At 37.4% G+C, this 15,172-nt stretch overlaps 1 protein-coding gene across 2 annotated transcripts in view; it reads right to left on the reverse strand.

Annotated features, from left to right (window-relative positions):
- The window catches only part of LOC148360779 (neuronal-specific septin-3-like), a 147,344-nt gene that overhangs the window by 16,085 nt on the left and 116,087 nt on the right, over positions 1-15,172 (reverse strand). For both annotated transcript variants that reach the window (XM_088341690.1, XM_088341689.1), the window contains exons 4-6: positions 6,941-7,069; positions 6,770-6,851; positions 6,545-6,682 (exon numbers count right to left, since the gene is read on the reverse strand). In XM_088341690.1, coding sequence (XP_088197816.1) covers positions 6,545-6,682; positions 6,770-6,851; positions 6,941-7,069 — 349 coding nt within the window. The remainder of the gene's footprint in view (positions 1-6,544; positions 6,683-6,769; positions 6,852-6,940; positions 7,070-15,172) is intronic.

Consider the following 15,172-nt stretch of genomic DNA (forward strand, 5'->3'; position numbering starts at 1 on the left):
CTGAAAATTAGCGGGGGGGGGGGGGGGGGGGGGGGTGATTGCTAGCTTGGGGGGGGGGGGGGGGGAAACCAGGTAGGACCAGGGCAGTGCCCTGGTGGGGGGAAAAGTGGGGCGAAGCCCCCCCCCGGAGCTCATGGGTTTTTTTAAGTACTTTCAATGCACTCAGATGACAAAGAAATAGACAAGACAACAGCATAAATTTTCAATGTATATTGAACTATCCCATATAAAATTACAGTTTAAGTCAACTCAAAATCAGTCACATTAAAAAACATTTCCCCAACGCCACTATCTTAATTGTAAAGAAGATGGTTCCAGTGGCAAGGGAGACCCTAGACGACCGGCAGTTTGTGTCAATGATTAACCATGTTATTAATATTAAGTAAATTATGTACCATAATAATATCGTGGCCATTAAGAAAATCAATGGTAGAATATCATACAAGTACTTAATTTAAAAAATATAAATACTGACAATAGTTTTGATTACTATTAGGCTTAATAATATTTTTAAATTTCCTAAATCATATTTTAAATGTAATAATTTATTTCTTTAATAGCAGCGTATCCAAGTATTTGATAAATGAAAGTACAATAAGTATAGGCCCTACAGTAAAGTGTTGGTGTAATGTACACATGAAAATCTATTATTGTAATTGTTAAATATTTATGGCCATTTTTATTACGTTATAATATTTTCGAAAAAAATGGGAAAACTGTCAAATAAATTTGAAAAGTTTACCACCTACCTCAAAATTCACGACTCTATCAGCAACTGGTACAGGTTGTTGGGGTGGATCACGTCTCTTTATTACCGCTTCCGATTGTGATGTCAATAAGGGATGGAGGCCGTAAAGTTTTGGAGTTTTCGTTTGGGCACCGAAACTTCCAGCGATGGAATAATTTGTCGTTCTTGACTGGAGTTCTTTCACGTGTTTTTTGCTCTTTGCGTGACTTTCAAGAGCTTTGAAACCTCTCCCACCATAGTCGATGGTATCATGACACCAAATGCAAAGTGCTTTCCCGGCACGATCGATCTTCCGAATAAAGTCATTGAACAAATTCGTCACAGTCTTCTTTCCAACATTCGTAGATAATTCCTTCTCCAACCAGTCCCATCGAAACTTGTTTTTTACAATCTTATCAATTTCTTTAGCTCGCGGAGCATCTTTGCGTTCGATCACGGACATCTTTCTTTAAACACCCGGCAAAAACGTGTGAGAAATGAACAATGGCACACTCCTATAACAAGCGCGTTTATTGGTCAACACGAGACTTCAACCAATCGCAAGTACGTTTCATTTCAGTTACGGAAACACTCAAATGGCATGCTGTCGAGACGAAATCGTTTTTTTTTACCAATTAAAACACCGGAAATTTTAAAATTTTATTTTTGGAGATAAAAAAAGCGGAATTCCGCGAATTAGCGGAAAAATCACATCCATGAGAAAGGCAACTAGAGATCTACAAATAAAAGCCAGAACACATAATTGTAGTTGACTAATTATTGGTAATGATTGTCATAATACAAAAGTAAAACGAAATGGGAAGCCTTCAACCTTCAGAGTAAGTAAGCGATTTAGAGAGCGGCTGGATAGCTGTACGCTAGCATTAGCTAATCTCGACTTCAACCAGGTCTCGCCGATGATTGAAATACAACCGTCCCAAATGCAGTGTTTTTTAGTACAACCCAAGCACCACCAATTATAGCTTTTTTAAAACTCGTTTTTCCTTAAAAAAGGACAGGATAGGCTTAAATATGATGAAAAATGCTGAATATAAAAATGTAAAACAAAACAAAAATGTAAACAATGCACCGTCTGAGATAACCCACTGCCTTGAAATGGTTCGGTCTGCTCTCTTAAAAACACCCCATCCAGAATAAAAATTCAAGATGTATTCAGTGATTTATGAATTTTCTCCTTGTAAGTTGACAACATTACCATAACAATTTGATTGATAATCTATAAACCAGGAAATACTAGCTGTAGCTTTACACATTGACTTGTGCGACTGCCCTGCTGTTTGACTGACAGCATACACCAGCCTATCACAGTCACGCACACATACAGTCATGCCCAACTAACACACTAAGCCTTCTCTAACCTGCACCTGAGATAGCGCTTGCTGAAGGTTGTCTGCTCAGAACACAATGCACGAGACATTGATATCAAATAAATTCAAAATTAGCAAAGCCGTAAGCCAGCAACAATCGAAGAACGAAGTAGGAAGGGGTCTTTTTTGTGCGAAAGTTGACTCTTTTTAAATAATAATAATAATAAAAAATTCTCAGCTATAAGTTCTTTTCCATTAATAATAATAATAATAATAATTTCCTTGTATTGTCATTCTGTGTAACAATGTACACAGAACGAAATGTCGATTGCATCTGACCCGATGCAGCCGCAGCCAAGAGAGGGCGCCGCCGACCACTTTTTAAGTCTTAGGAATGACTCGGCCGGGGCGCGAACCCGAACCTCCCAGTCTCAAAGCGGGCGCCTTACCATCTAGGCTACTGAGCTGCAGGTAAAGGTTCTTATAATATCGATTATTTTCTGATTTTATTATATTTTTTACTTTTTTCAAGTAAAATTAACGAAAGAAAGTGATAGTATGAAAACTAAATAGCAAAATAAGGAAAAAATATTTGAAATTAACACAATTATTTGATAAGGCCCAAAATAGATTATGAATTGTCACAATGATCATTTTTTAAATTAAAATAATCCTTCAAATAAACAAATTGTAATGTAGGAAAAATAATTTAAATGACCAGAATCAACTGATGTTATAATCAAAACATGATTGAACGTGATTATTTGTTAAAAGTAAATCATTCTTATATAATAGAATTTAAAAAAAAGAGTAATCTAAAAGACAATTGAAATGTGAAAGTGCTTATTTATCGTGAAAATAATAAGTACTGAATACTAAAACAAGAACAAAATATATAAAATGAGAAAATATTCAATTTTGCAAAATGTTGACAAAAACATATCATGAAAGTGATATTAACGCCAAAAAATGAATAAAACAAACCGTAAAATAATAAAATGTATTAAAATTAGCAATTGTGAAAGTAGATATTTATACTATAACAAAATTCTTCAGAAATGTAATAAAATATGAAAACAATGTCTGATTTAGCGATATGTGGCAAAAAAAAAAGACGTGATATCAAAAAAATCTTCAAAATGAATTGTAAAAAAAAAGAATAAAAAATATTCGAAATAAAAAACGATTATCAATCATAACGTGATAATAACAATACTAAAAATGAATCTTATAAAAATCATAAAATAAGAAAAAAACAATTTAAATTACCACACTTTTTTGATAGGGCAAAATGAATATTTATATTAATTTAATACTAAAAACAATTCCTGAGTTACATACAAAACTATGAAAACATATTTGAAAGGAGCAAAACCATCGGATTTGGTGAAATACGGCAAAAAATATTTCTTATGAAAGTAATATGAATACTAAAGATAGCCCTTAAAACAAATGGTAAAATAAGGATATGAAATATTTAAAATTACGATAAATATCTGATGAGGCAAAAAGTGATTATGAAACCTGAAAGTGAGCATAGTAATACTAAAAACGAAATATTTCAAATTAGCCCGCCTATTGGATTTGTTGAAATATGGCCATATACACATATATATATATATATATATATATATAATATATATGTGTGTGTGTGTGTATACATTGTATATAATGTGAAAGTTATATTAATACTAAAAATATTCATAAATTAGAGATACAATAAATCTGCTAGTGTAACGAGAAATAGTTCTTGCCCCCAGTAAAAATTGGTAGTAATTTATGATAGTCTGTGTGTCCTTCAAAATTCTATTACACTAGTCCACCACTTGAGGACGTCGAGTATCCCACACCATTCCTTCTTATTTTAGCCTTTAAATCAACTATACAGTATTCTTAGTAGGCCTCAGGTGGGATACAATATAACAGAAAACTCTTATATAATTTGTCAGCGTGACACAGCACTCTCACAAAACGTCCAACAAGCCAAGAGTGAGCGCACGAGCTTTTATTAAATGCGATTCTCCGAAGTTCTCCTCGAGTGTCTCAGAGGAGGTAATGACTTCCACATGTGGTCGCAAGAGAGCCAAATGCGGTTCAACTGATGGATTTGGGAAAATCCCCAGTAGGCCTGCTGCAGTTTGGCAGTGCTGGGAGACACGGCCGTTTGCATGTGTGTGTAGTTAGCGATATGCTTGCGTGCTGCATTGATGTGTCGGGTGATGCCCTTGTTACAGGGACGTATGAAAACACCCCAGATAGGATGCCAAAAAGGACTCAGGGCCCGTGGGATTATTGGAGTACCAAGACAAATGGCAGACACAATGTAAAAGTGAGAAAACACTGTTTGTAACCAGAGACACCCTCACGGATTTAGGGGGTTCAGTAATCCTCCAATTTTCGTGGGGATTGCATTCCCAAAAAGTCCCACAAAAGACAGACCCGCGAAGTAATGAAATGAAATGATCTGCATTTATATAGCGCTTTTCAAGTCAACGACTTCCCAAAGCGCTTTACAGTGTGCTTCACATTTTCCCATAGCGGCCTTGTATTGCAGCCATGTAAGACGCTAACCTGCTTATTGGGGGTTTAGTGTCTTACCCAAGGACACTTCGACATGTAACACGGACAAGCCGGGATTCGAACTGGGCTCCCTTGATCCCAAGACGAGCGCTCTACCTCCTGAGCTACTGCTACTGTAGAAACATTCATTCATGTATTAGATATAATAAACATAATGTATAAGACTGCAAGATAACAACTATAGATCTACAAATAAAAACACAAAACACAGAATTGCAGTTGAATGAACAAATCAATTAAGGATTCAAGCAATAGTACAACAATACTTTGTTTCACTCAAGGCTAACACATGAACCTTCCTTTTAGTCATCATCCTTCCGATCTTCTCTTTCTTCCACTCAGTCGCTTTACTTCCACGTCCTCTCAAATTAGACAACAATACTGCAGGTCTTTACCTTTTAGTGTCTCCTTTCAGATAACCGTGTCTGGCCAACTGCACGCTAGCATGGGGGAAAATCGTGTTGAGCTAAGTCTCTGTCGTGATTTGAATACAACAGTCACGGCTGTAGCGGTTTCCTACGAATTGTAGTTCCGGGTCATGCGTTTTATCGGTCATGGATCTGGTGTTAGTGTGATACAGGCTCAGCAGCGGGGGCTTGTGCAGGCTCTTATGTAGCCGGACCGGCGGGCCCACTTTCGCTTCCTCACTGAAACCGCCTTTGTCTCTTCCTGAACCCTATAACACTCAGCAGAGCAACTGCTGGTGATCAACATTTCTTTGCGCTCTCCTAGCTTTTCTCAGAGTTTAATGAACGAATTACAAGCCACTAAAATACTAGCTGTGGCTGTGCTTTGCAGTTTGTTCCACCCGACTGTTTAACTGACAGCATACACCAGCTCATCACAGTAGTTCACAGTCACGCCTACCCAACATAGACACACAGTCCTCTGCAATGTGCCCCCATGATAGCGTTTGCTGTATGTTGCCTGCTGCAGAACACAATGCACGATGAAAATCCACAAGGTATCGAAAATGTGAATAGTAAACCTCGATCCGGGGAATACTCTACCAACGCCCCTTTATGGGAAGATCCACGCCAAGTCTCTCTTTGCCCCCTGATGGACAGAATTACACCGGTCTCTCTACAGGCCTTGACGAATAACCCCAAAATGCACACCAGTCATCCACAAGTCCTGTTTCTTATCAGGAAAATGTCATGCTTAGATATATTTCCATACTTACAATAAATATTTAAAATGTGTCAGCATGTAATCAAAAGAAAGGTTGTCTTTGTTATGATTCATGATTGCTAGGAGTTCCAATTGCAAGATGCCTCAATATGGAGTATTTCAATATGGCGTGTTACATGAAATCGGCCACATTTTTGCATCTAGATAAGAACATTATTAATAAAGAACAGATTTAAACAACATGCTTCCAAGGGTCACCTTGCTCTCTATCCCGGGACATTAGAACCACAAGCAGCCACGCTCATGGTGAAAAACGTCTCAAAGACAGTCTTCGACTCATGCGCCCACTCCAGCTGACTCGGACTATGTCTCTGTCGCTCTCTCAGACAAGCTACCTTCTCTGCTTTTTCTTTCATTAGGTAGTTTCACTTTCCGCAATATACCCACCACTTTTTCAAACACTCCAGCAAATCCATCCCATTTCTATTTCCATCTTGGTAAAATGTTTGATTATTGACTTAAGTTTGAATACAGTTAGTTGTGTTTTTATGAACCCTTGTGTATATGTGTCTTTGACTGAATTAGTAAATTATGGCCTAATCAATCAACCGCGGATTAATAAATACAACTGTAGCTTCTGAGTTTGAGGGTGATTCTATAGAATGGATATTTGGCGTCCTCTATTGGTCATTGGAGGTAAATGCAATTGCCACTCAAGTTCCAAAACTATTTCATTTTAAACACAAGATAGAACGGCACAATGGCTTTTTGTGCTCACCAGTGGCCAGTGGGCGGGATGAAGTATATGCAGCAGTGCACCCTGGAGTCAGGAATCCTTTTCTTCCTGTCGATGTTGATCTCCTCTTGCAAGTAAGCTTCGTACTGGTCGTTGATGAACTTCATGATGGGCTGCCAGCTAAGAGGAAGTGGAAATAAAGGTCACATAAATCAAAATAGAACCCATAATGGACAGAACAGGCTCAAAAACTGAAGGCAACTTCACCAGTTTTCATTGTTGATCTGATCGCCGAAGCCTGGCGTATCGATGACAGTCAGCTTCATCCTTACGCCTTTCTCCTCAATATCTGGACACAGGGATGGGGGAAACACAAAGTCAAATAAAGACCAGGAATGCCCACAAAAATGCCTGTTTTTGAGTGACGGATTTCCCCACCGTGACTGATGGACTTGATTTCCACAGTTTTAGGGATTCTGTCCTGTGCGTTGGGCTCCGCCGACTTGCGGCTCACCTTGGATTTGAAAAGCGTGTTCATCAGGGTGGACTTGCCGAGGCCGCTTTGTCCTGTATCACAAAAAATAAGATGCACAAGACAAATGAAGACTTTTTAAGGCTAGTATTGACCAAATATGACGACAAAGAGTGGGCAATTAATTAATGTTTTGTCATGCTGCAGTGCAGGGGTGAGCAATTATTTGGAGTCGCGGGGCGCATTGGGGTAAAGAAAAATACATTCTTAAATCAAAACTTGTTTAGTTTCATATTTAAAAGGTTCATTCGTCAAAGCAGCTGATATCGATTTAAAATTTTGGCCAACTTTGAATTTTAGTTGGACACCCTTGTAGTTTTTGAAACAACGTCTGCCCGGACGCCCGGGGCGTGCATCTTTTACGTCGGGCGTACAAATTACAAAATGCCTCCGCCCGGTTGTCCGACAACTTTTTCACCCCCCCCCAAAAAAAAACCTGAAATATTTTTATTTTTTTCAAACAAACGTTTGTATTATTCAGATTTCGAAATCTTTGGTTTGGAAATTTCGGTTCGTTTGGCAATTTGCTTACTCTGCAGCCAATGACAAGCCTGCATTGAACTAGAAAAATACATTCTTTATTCAAAACTTGTTTAGTTTCATATTTAAAAGGTTCATTCGTCAAAGCAACTTAGATCGATTAAAAATTTTGGCCAACTGTGAATTTTAGTTTAACACCCTTGCTTTAGTGGCAAAAAACCTTTGGAAAAATACATTGGTTGTGGAAGCCTGTTTTAGTCCCACTCCTACAAATACCGTGTAATAACAGTCATTAATAAAGGAAAATAATAATACAATAACGGTTATTTCGGAAACGCATATCAAACTGATGGCCCTTAGCACTAATCTGCAACAACCACTAAATGTCGCTTTATTGCGTAGTGCAACCAGATAGATAGGTCTAGATAGATAGAGGTGTAGAGAGAGAGCGAGAGAGAGAGACAGAGAGAGAGAGAGAGAGACAGAGAGAGAGACGGAGAGACATATATAGATAGATACTTTATTCATCCCCGTAGGGAAATTCACACTTCCAGCAGTATCCTTGTTGTAAAAAATAAAAGATAAAGAATACAAAAATACCCAATGAGTGCCAGAAACCACAAGGAAGAATACAAACTACAGAGACTCAAAGTGACCAAACCACACCGTTTTTCTTTTCATTTTTTTCAGCCTTAAGCAAGGTTTTTGTTTTTTTAGGATACCCTAAGCAGCAAGATGGACAAATATGTCAGCTGCCTTCAGGTGAGCCTCATGTTATGTAAAATAAATACAAGTTTCTCGACCTACGACAATGAAATCAATTCTTGTTAATATGATAGTTCATGTATTTTTGCTTATTAATCAAATCAGTATTGTTTTTAATGAAGTTTTTAAGGCTAATATTGGTAACATGACCATCAGGAAGGACAATAACTAAATGCTGATACAAAGTTTTTATATCCTGCAGTGGCTAAAATACATTGGTTGGCTGAGCCTATTATACTTCCGTTCATAATAACCATCTACTAATAGCATAGGTAATTATAACATTGCAAAGACATAGTAACGACATGCTAACATTTGTTATTTCAGAAATGCATGTCAAACTGAGAGCTTCTTGCGTTAATCTGGAACAAACAAGTAGTTATCAGCTTCAAAAAGGTTATAGACCCCTGCCCTAGAGTCATCTTTTGGCAGGGGTCTCAAACTGGTGGCCTGGGGTCATTTACAGTTTGCAAAACGGCATTTTGCCGCCCCCAATCCTTGACATCAAAGTTGCATGTTAATGCAGCCCAAAGAGACACTATCTCAAGTGGCCCCCATAAATTAGGGGTTTAAGACAACAGGTATAGCTTTGGGGGCTTTAAACCCCAACCCCCTGCTCAAAAAAACAGACCACCAAAAGGCAATTTGTGTTTTTCAGACCTGTACTGCAATTTCAATGCAATTTTTGATTTCAAAAGAAAGGTGCATTTTAGGTGATAGCTTTTTTTTTAAGGAATACTTGAAAATAGTAACATGTACCAGTAGATGACGTTATTACCAACTAATAGAATATAAATGAAAAAAAAAAAACACAACTATAGTTTTACAAATAGAAACAAATTGCAGTCAAATAAATGGTCTTTATTGTCATTATACAAAAGTACTACAAAATTGGGGGGGCTTCTCCTTTCCGTGTAAAAAAGCGATTTTAAGAGCGGCTGGTTATCCAAATGCTAGCGTCAGGTAATTACGGCTTCTGCAAGGTCTACACGATGGTTAAGATAGAAGATTAACAAAGGTAGTGGTTTTCCACAAGTAGTAGCTCCAATTCATCCGTTAATGGGTAATGGATCTGGCGTAAGTGACTAGCCATGTTATCCTAGGATTTACTTCTCCCTCCAGACACTGTGTGTCGATTCCAGAACGCGATAACAATCCACGGAGCACCCGCTGATGATCAGCCTTTCTTTGCTCTGACTTTCCTCAGAGTGCGATTGAATTGATACATTGCTTTTCAATGTACGGAGCTGCTGAAGTTACGAGCTGACGCGTTTGTTTTGGTGGCCATTTGGGCAAGGGCTGTTTGGCTGATGATTTACACCAGCCTTTTACAGTCGCACTGCTAAGAAACCTCGCCTCTACTTTATTGGCTAGTGCTATTAAAACTTACCTCTGATTGGCTGGCGCTGTTATAACTCGAACTGTGACGACTTTAATGCAAATGAATTGTAATCATAATTCCTTGAAAAAAAACGCAGTGTCTTGAGATTACACTTTTGCACTACATCAAATCGCGATACAGATTCGATTTCGGGTAATCGTGTAGACCTAATGGATAGACCGTGTTATTAGACACTCTAATGATGCAAAACCAAAACTAATAAGAGGAATATACAATTAGAATATATAAAAAAAATAAAATAAAATAAAAAGTATATTATTAAAGGTGGTGTCCGTGACTTTGAAATATTCTACCTGCTGACACCATCATCATTGCAGCCTCCGCCAAGCTGCTTGTATGGCGTGTGTATGTACGTGTCTATCTGAGACGCATTTGAATGAACTTTTGCGGTTTTGGGTCAGCATTTGTACTGTATTTGAATCAGTACTTTTACTTTCACCGTTTTCGTCCTGGAATAAAATTAAAAAACGCGAGCACGTGAATGTAACACTCTCTCCCCATTCCTCAGCGTAATGTGCTGCACGGCGGGAAAGCGAATGATATTTGTGAGACAAAAGCTGATAGGCGCAGTGAAAAAAATATGTATATAAAGGCTATTTGAACTCAGCTGGGCATTGTTAACCCATACTTAATAGAGAAAATATTTAGTTTTAAACTTTTTAAGGATACCTTAAACTACACACACAATGTTTAAATATTGGATACCTGCGAAGGAGATTGCATAGAACGTCAGTTCGTGATTTTGACCATTATTGTACATGTACTTCTTTTTTTGACTATTATGCCCTGTTTACATCATTCTCTCTATCGGCCAATCATCTTGCTGTTCTTTGATAGACACACCCTTTAGGGTGGATCTGCTTTTGTAATCTAGGAGATTGAGTAAAAGGGCTCAGGCGAGGGTTTCTAGAACAGACATCCAATGATGTCTTTTCTTATTTTGGGTGTCTACTAAACCCTAAACTTATTAAAGAGCTACTGTATGTCCATTTAATAATCTTAAAAATAGCTGTGCCCCCTATGTAATCTCTGCTCTCCCCAAAACATTTGTTTGTGGTTGCATTTATTTCCCCATGTCAATGAAGCATGGAAATAGTGAGACAGCTGCAGAGTCAGATTTAGGTCAAGAGGACAGATGTGTGGACCACACACACTTTTTTGTATTTTTCTCAATGGACTCAAAAGTCCATACCTAAAACTTTGCTATTGTGGTGATCTACGAGGTCAGCTGGTGTGGATAATGTTATCATGCATGGTGATATGTATATAAGTTCAATAGAGATGTGTACCAACTCAAAGCTACATTCAAAAACAAAACACTTAAAAGGGACAGTGTGTATTTTTTGATCACTGGATTTCGCTGTATTGTGCAATGAAAATGAAAACGAGTGCTAAGAGGCACATGGGAGAATACACGACTCAAACTGATCTGGTGGAACTTCAATATTTTTCTTCTCATTTTTTGCCCAGTGTTTTTGAGGATTTTGGGTACCCTCAGCACCCCTAAACTATGGGTATTTTAAATGCAGATTTATATAATAGGTCATGTATTTTTTTTAATAATATTAAATCAGAATTTGTTTTTTATTAATTACGTTTTTCCCCCTAGAAGTGCTAAAAAATACACACTTCGACATGTTTTGCTGACTTTTTTCTAACCAAAATTAAAGAAAAAGAAAAAAGAAAAAGACTAATAATAGCGTAATCATTATCTATTTTTTTTCTATATGTCCAAAAGAATAGCATAAAATTGTGCTTTTTAAATTATTTATTTCTAATAGTGTTAAAATAAAAACTACTTAAGTTCATTTCAAATATTTTTTTCCTACTAATATTCAAGAAAAATATAACACTAACACTATGATCATCTTTTTGTTTCTAATATTAAAAAATAAATACATTGAAATAATAAAAACAATTTTTTGCAATTGAATTTTTTTTTTGTACAGTACTTGTGTTTCAATTAGAAATGCCTAATTGAAAGAAGTGTTTTGCACTTTTAGGAAAAATTATTCAAAAATCATTTGGTGCCATATAAAAAAATGATTCATTCAACCATTATGAAAAATAAACTAAATATTTTTCACATTTTAAATATTTTTTTTGTTAACATAAAAACACATTTTACGCATTTTCAAAAATTGTTTAGAAAAAAGAACACACGTTTTGCACGTTAAAAAATATCTACATATAGCTCCTATTTTAAAATGATAAGTATTCATTTCATACAGAAAAAACACATCTCAGATGTTGCTGTGTCTTTTTGAGTATATTAATATTACAAAAGAAATAACAGTGGTCTTGGATCAGATACACTAGGTTCCATGGGAAAAAAGAGAAAGAAGAAAAAAATAGAGAGAAAAACTGTAATATGTATATATATATATATATATATATATACGCGCGCGCACACACACACACACACACACACACACACACAAGAGGGCGGCATTAGACCTGAGTGGTTTAGTGGTTTACGCGTCTGTGGCACAGTTCTGCAGTCATGGGTTTAAATCCAGCTACTAGCATTCCTTTGCAGAGTTTGCATGATCTTCCAGTGCTTGTGTGGGTTTCCTCCCACATTCCAAAAACATGCATGTCATGTTGATTGGTGGGTCCTAATTGTCCCTAGGTGTAAATGAGCGAGTTGTCTGTCTCTGTGTGCCCTGCAACTGTCTGGCAACCAGTTAAGGGTGTCCCCTGTCCAATCCTAGAGGACAGCTGGGATGGGCTCCAGTACCCCTGTGATCCTACTGAAGATAAGCAGTACAAATAATAGATGGATTATATATATTATATACATATATCAAACATTTCTTCTTGTGGGGTAAGAACAAATCTTTTATTGCTGTGCACCAACACTGGATAACCTTTTGCACCGATTTAAAATCTGTTACTAGAATGTATTTTGACAAAAAAGTGATCAATCATCTAAGCACACATACCATTTGCACATGATGTGATAAAGCAAGTCGATGCATGTCAGACCCCGAGTCTGGCTGGCTCACAGTCCTGATAAAATACATCCCACGTGCACTAGCCTATTACAAAAAATCTCAAACTCAGAAGAAACTGCCTTAAAAAAAGTTAAAAAAAAAGTAATAATTGTCATTCAGCAGGAACGCATATGTATTACTTCCTGGTTTTGTGCACCAAATAAGACTTGAAATGGATACTTCAACCTACAGGTGTGCTTTATAAATACAAATCAGGTTAAATATTGAAATGGCATATGCATTCTCCCCATGCATCATTTATTAGAGTAGGTGTGGGATTGAGATGTATATATGGGTATGGATATAAATAATATACGTATTATACCCAGGGCTTCTTCGCGTTTCGGTTATCACTGGTTCACTGCCTCGCAGAATTTTATCGTGCATTGCGTTCTGCATTTTGATTGGCTAAACAGAGGAAGATGCTTTATATCACCAACAAAGTTGGACCACTCCACCCCCTAAACCTGCTCGGGAACCACATGTGGGTCTTTCGTGCTCTCTAGTGGCTACCTGGTGCTTTTTTCAAAAATGTTTTATTTCTGTAGGACAGAACCAGCAAGTAAATGCAGTTTTCCATAATGGCCACATAATAGAGAAAAAGTATCATGTAAAGTGAAAAAGATCGCGTCCTTAATTTATCAAGTCAAGCAATAATAAAGCAAAATACTTATTGAAATTATAATTTGACAGTACAAGGGTTATTTGTAAGAAAAAAAAACATTTTTAAAGTACAATACTTTTATTTGTTAAACAAATACTTGTGCCAGTAAGTTTGGTTTGTAAATAAATAAACGTTTCTACGGATTATCATATTTTGCACGGGGTTGCTGACTCCCATCAAGTGCGATAACCAAGGGATGAAAGTATATGAATTTAATATTTTTTATGTAATACTTTTTTGGCCCTATTAAAAAAAAATCACAATTTCATAAAAAAATAAAATAAAATTGACCACCCATCTCTGAATTTATGTCGACGCTCCCAGTTTCGTGCCGTGTTAAATACTTCATGTTCGCTATTTAGCCCCGAAGTTCATCCATAAAAATAACTTCTTTGTTCCTAAAACAAGGAACGTGGCAGCCCGACCGAAACAAAAAAAAAAAACTATCTTCCTAATGGATACCATGTGATTGTTTTCCTTGAATTGAATGCTGAGTCAATAACTGTTGTAAACACATACGAAAAATTGACTGCGTATGGCTTTATTGGAAACATCTGCAGCTTTTTCAAAAGAAAGAAAAAAAACCCCGAAGTAAGCGTTCGGTGAGCTGCAGGACGGCTTGAAAGGTAAGTCGTTTATTTGAGGGGAAGCGTGGCTTCTGCGATGGCCACATGTGCTCAAGAGAGTCTAGAGAGCAGTTAAAGTCGTGTTGAATTATTTTGACGATAAATATCAGCTCTGGCCAAGGCAAACATGACCAAAGCGCAAGGGCGGTGAACTCGAGGAGTTATTGTCTGAGGTCCTCAACGCGTAAAATGTTGCCCCAGACAAGTGGTGCACTGGAAACAGCGGGACTTTAACACTTTGACGTTTTACTGAACCACTTCCGAATCAGACCACAAAGAGAATGCAAGAAATTGCAGGGCACAGAGAGATATATTTTTTTAAATCATTAAAGACATAATTTGGAATAATGAATCGAGACACTGGGTGGTTAGCATGCAGCCACACGGTGCAGAGGTTCAGGGTTCAAGTCCAGCTACCTCAGCCTCCCCGTGGGGAGTTTGCATGTTCTCCCTGTGTTTCCTCCGGGCACTCAGGTTTCCTCCCACATTCCAAATACATGCATGTCAGGTTAATTGGCTGGTCCAAATTGTCCCTAGAAGTGAATGAGCGAGCAAATTGTCTGTCCCTGTGTGCCCTTGCGATTGGGTGGCAACCAGTTCAGGGCGTCCCCTGCCCATTGCCTGAGGATAATTGGGATGGGCTCCAACAACCCTGCGACCCTACTGAAGATAAGCGGCACAGATAATGGATGGAATCAAGACAGTATTAGATTAATGTGCATATTGCTAAATCTGATGTAGTAAATTATAATACAGAGGTAGTTATTTCCATTATCTGCACTAGCATGTGGTTAGCGAGTCGTGTGGCTTAGAATTCAGCTAAACACAGTAGGATACATTTAAGCTACTTGCTCAAGGGTCAGGAACCTATGGCTCAAGAGTCATATATGGCTCTTTTCATGAGTCGATATGGCTTGGAGATAAAATAGAAACAGTTTAACTATTGAATACATAGAGCCAAAAGACACAATGCCGAAACTTAACGCAACTAAATTTATCTCTCTCTCATATATATATATATATATATATATATATATATATATATATATATATATATATATAAGAGAGAGAGCAAGAGAACAAGAGAGCGAGAGAGAGAGAGAAGCACAATGATAATGAATGCAATGACTAGCGCGTGTGCGGCACAGTTCTGAGGTCGTGAGATCAAAGCTTCCTTTGTGGAGTTTGCATGTTCTCCTCGCACT

The sequence above is a fragment of the Urocampus carinirostris genome, chromosome 8 (genome assembly GCF_059441175.1).
Source record: "Urocampus carinirostris isolate Australia breed hairy pipefish chromosome 8, RoL_Ucar_1.0, whole genome shotgun sequence".
NCBI lineage: Eukaryota > Metazoa > Chordata > Actinopteri > Syngnathiformes > Syngnathidae > Urocampus > Urocampus carinirostris.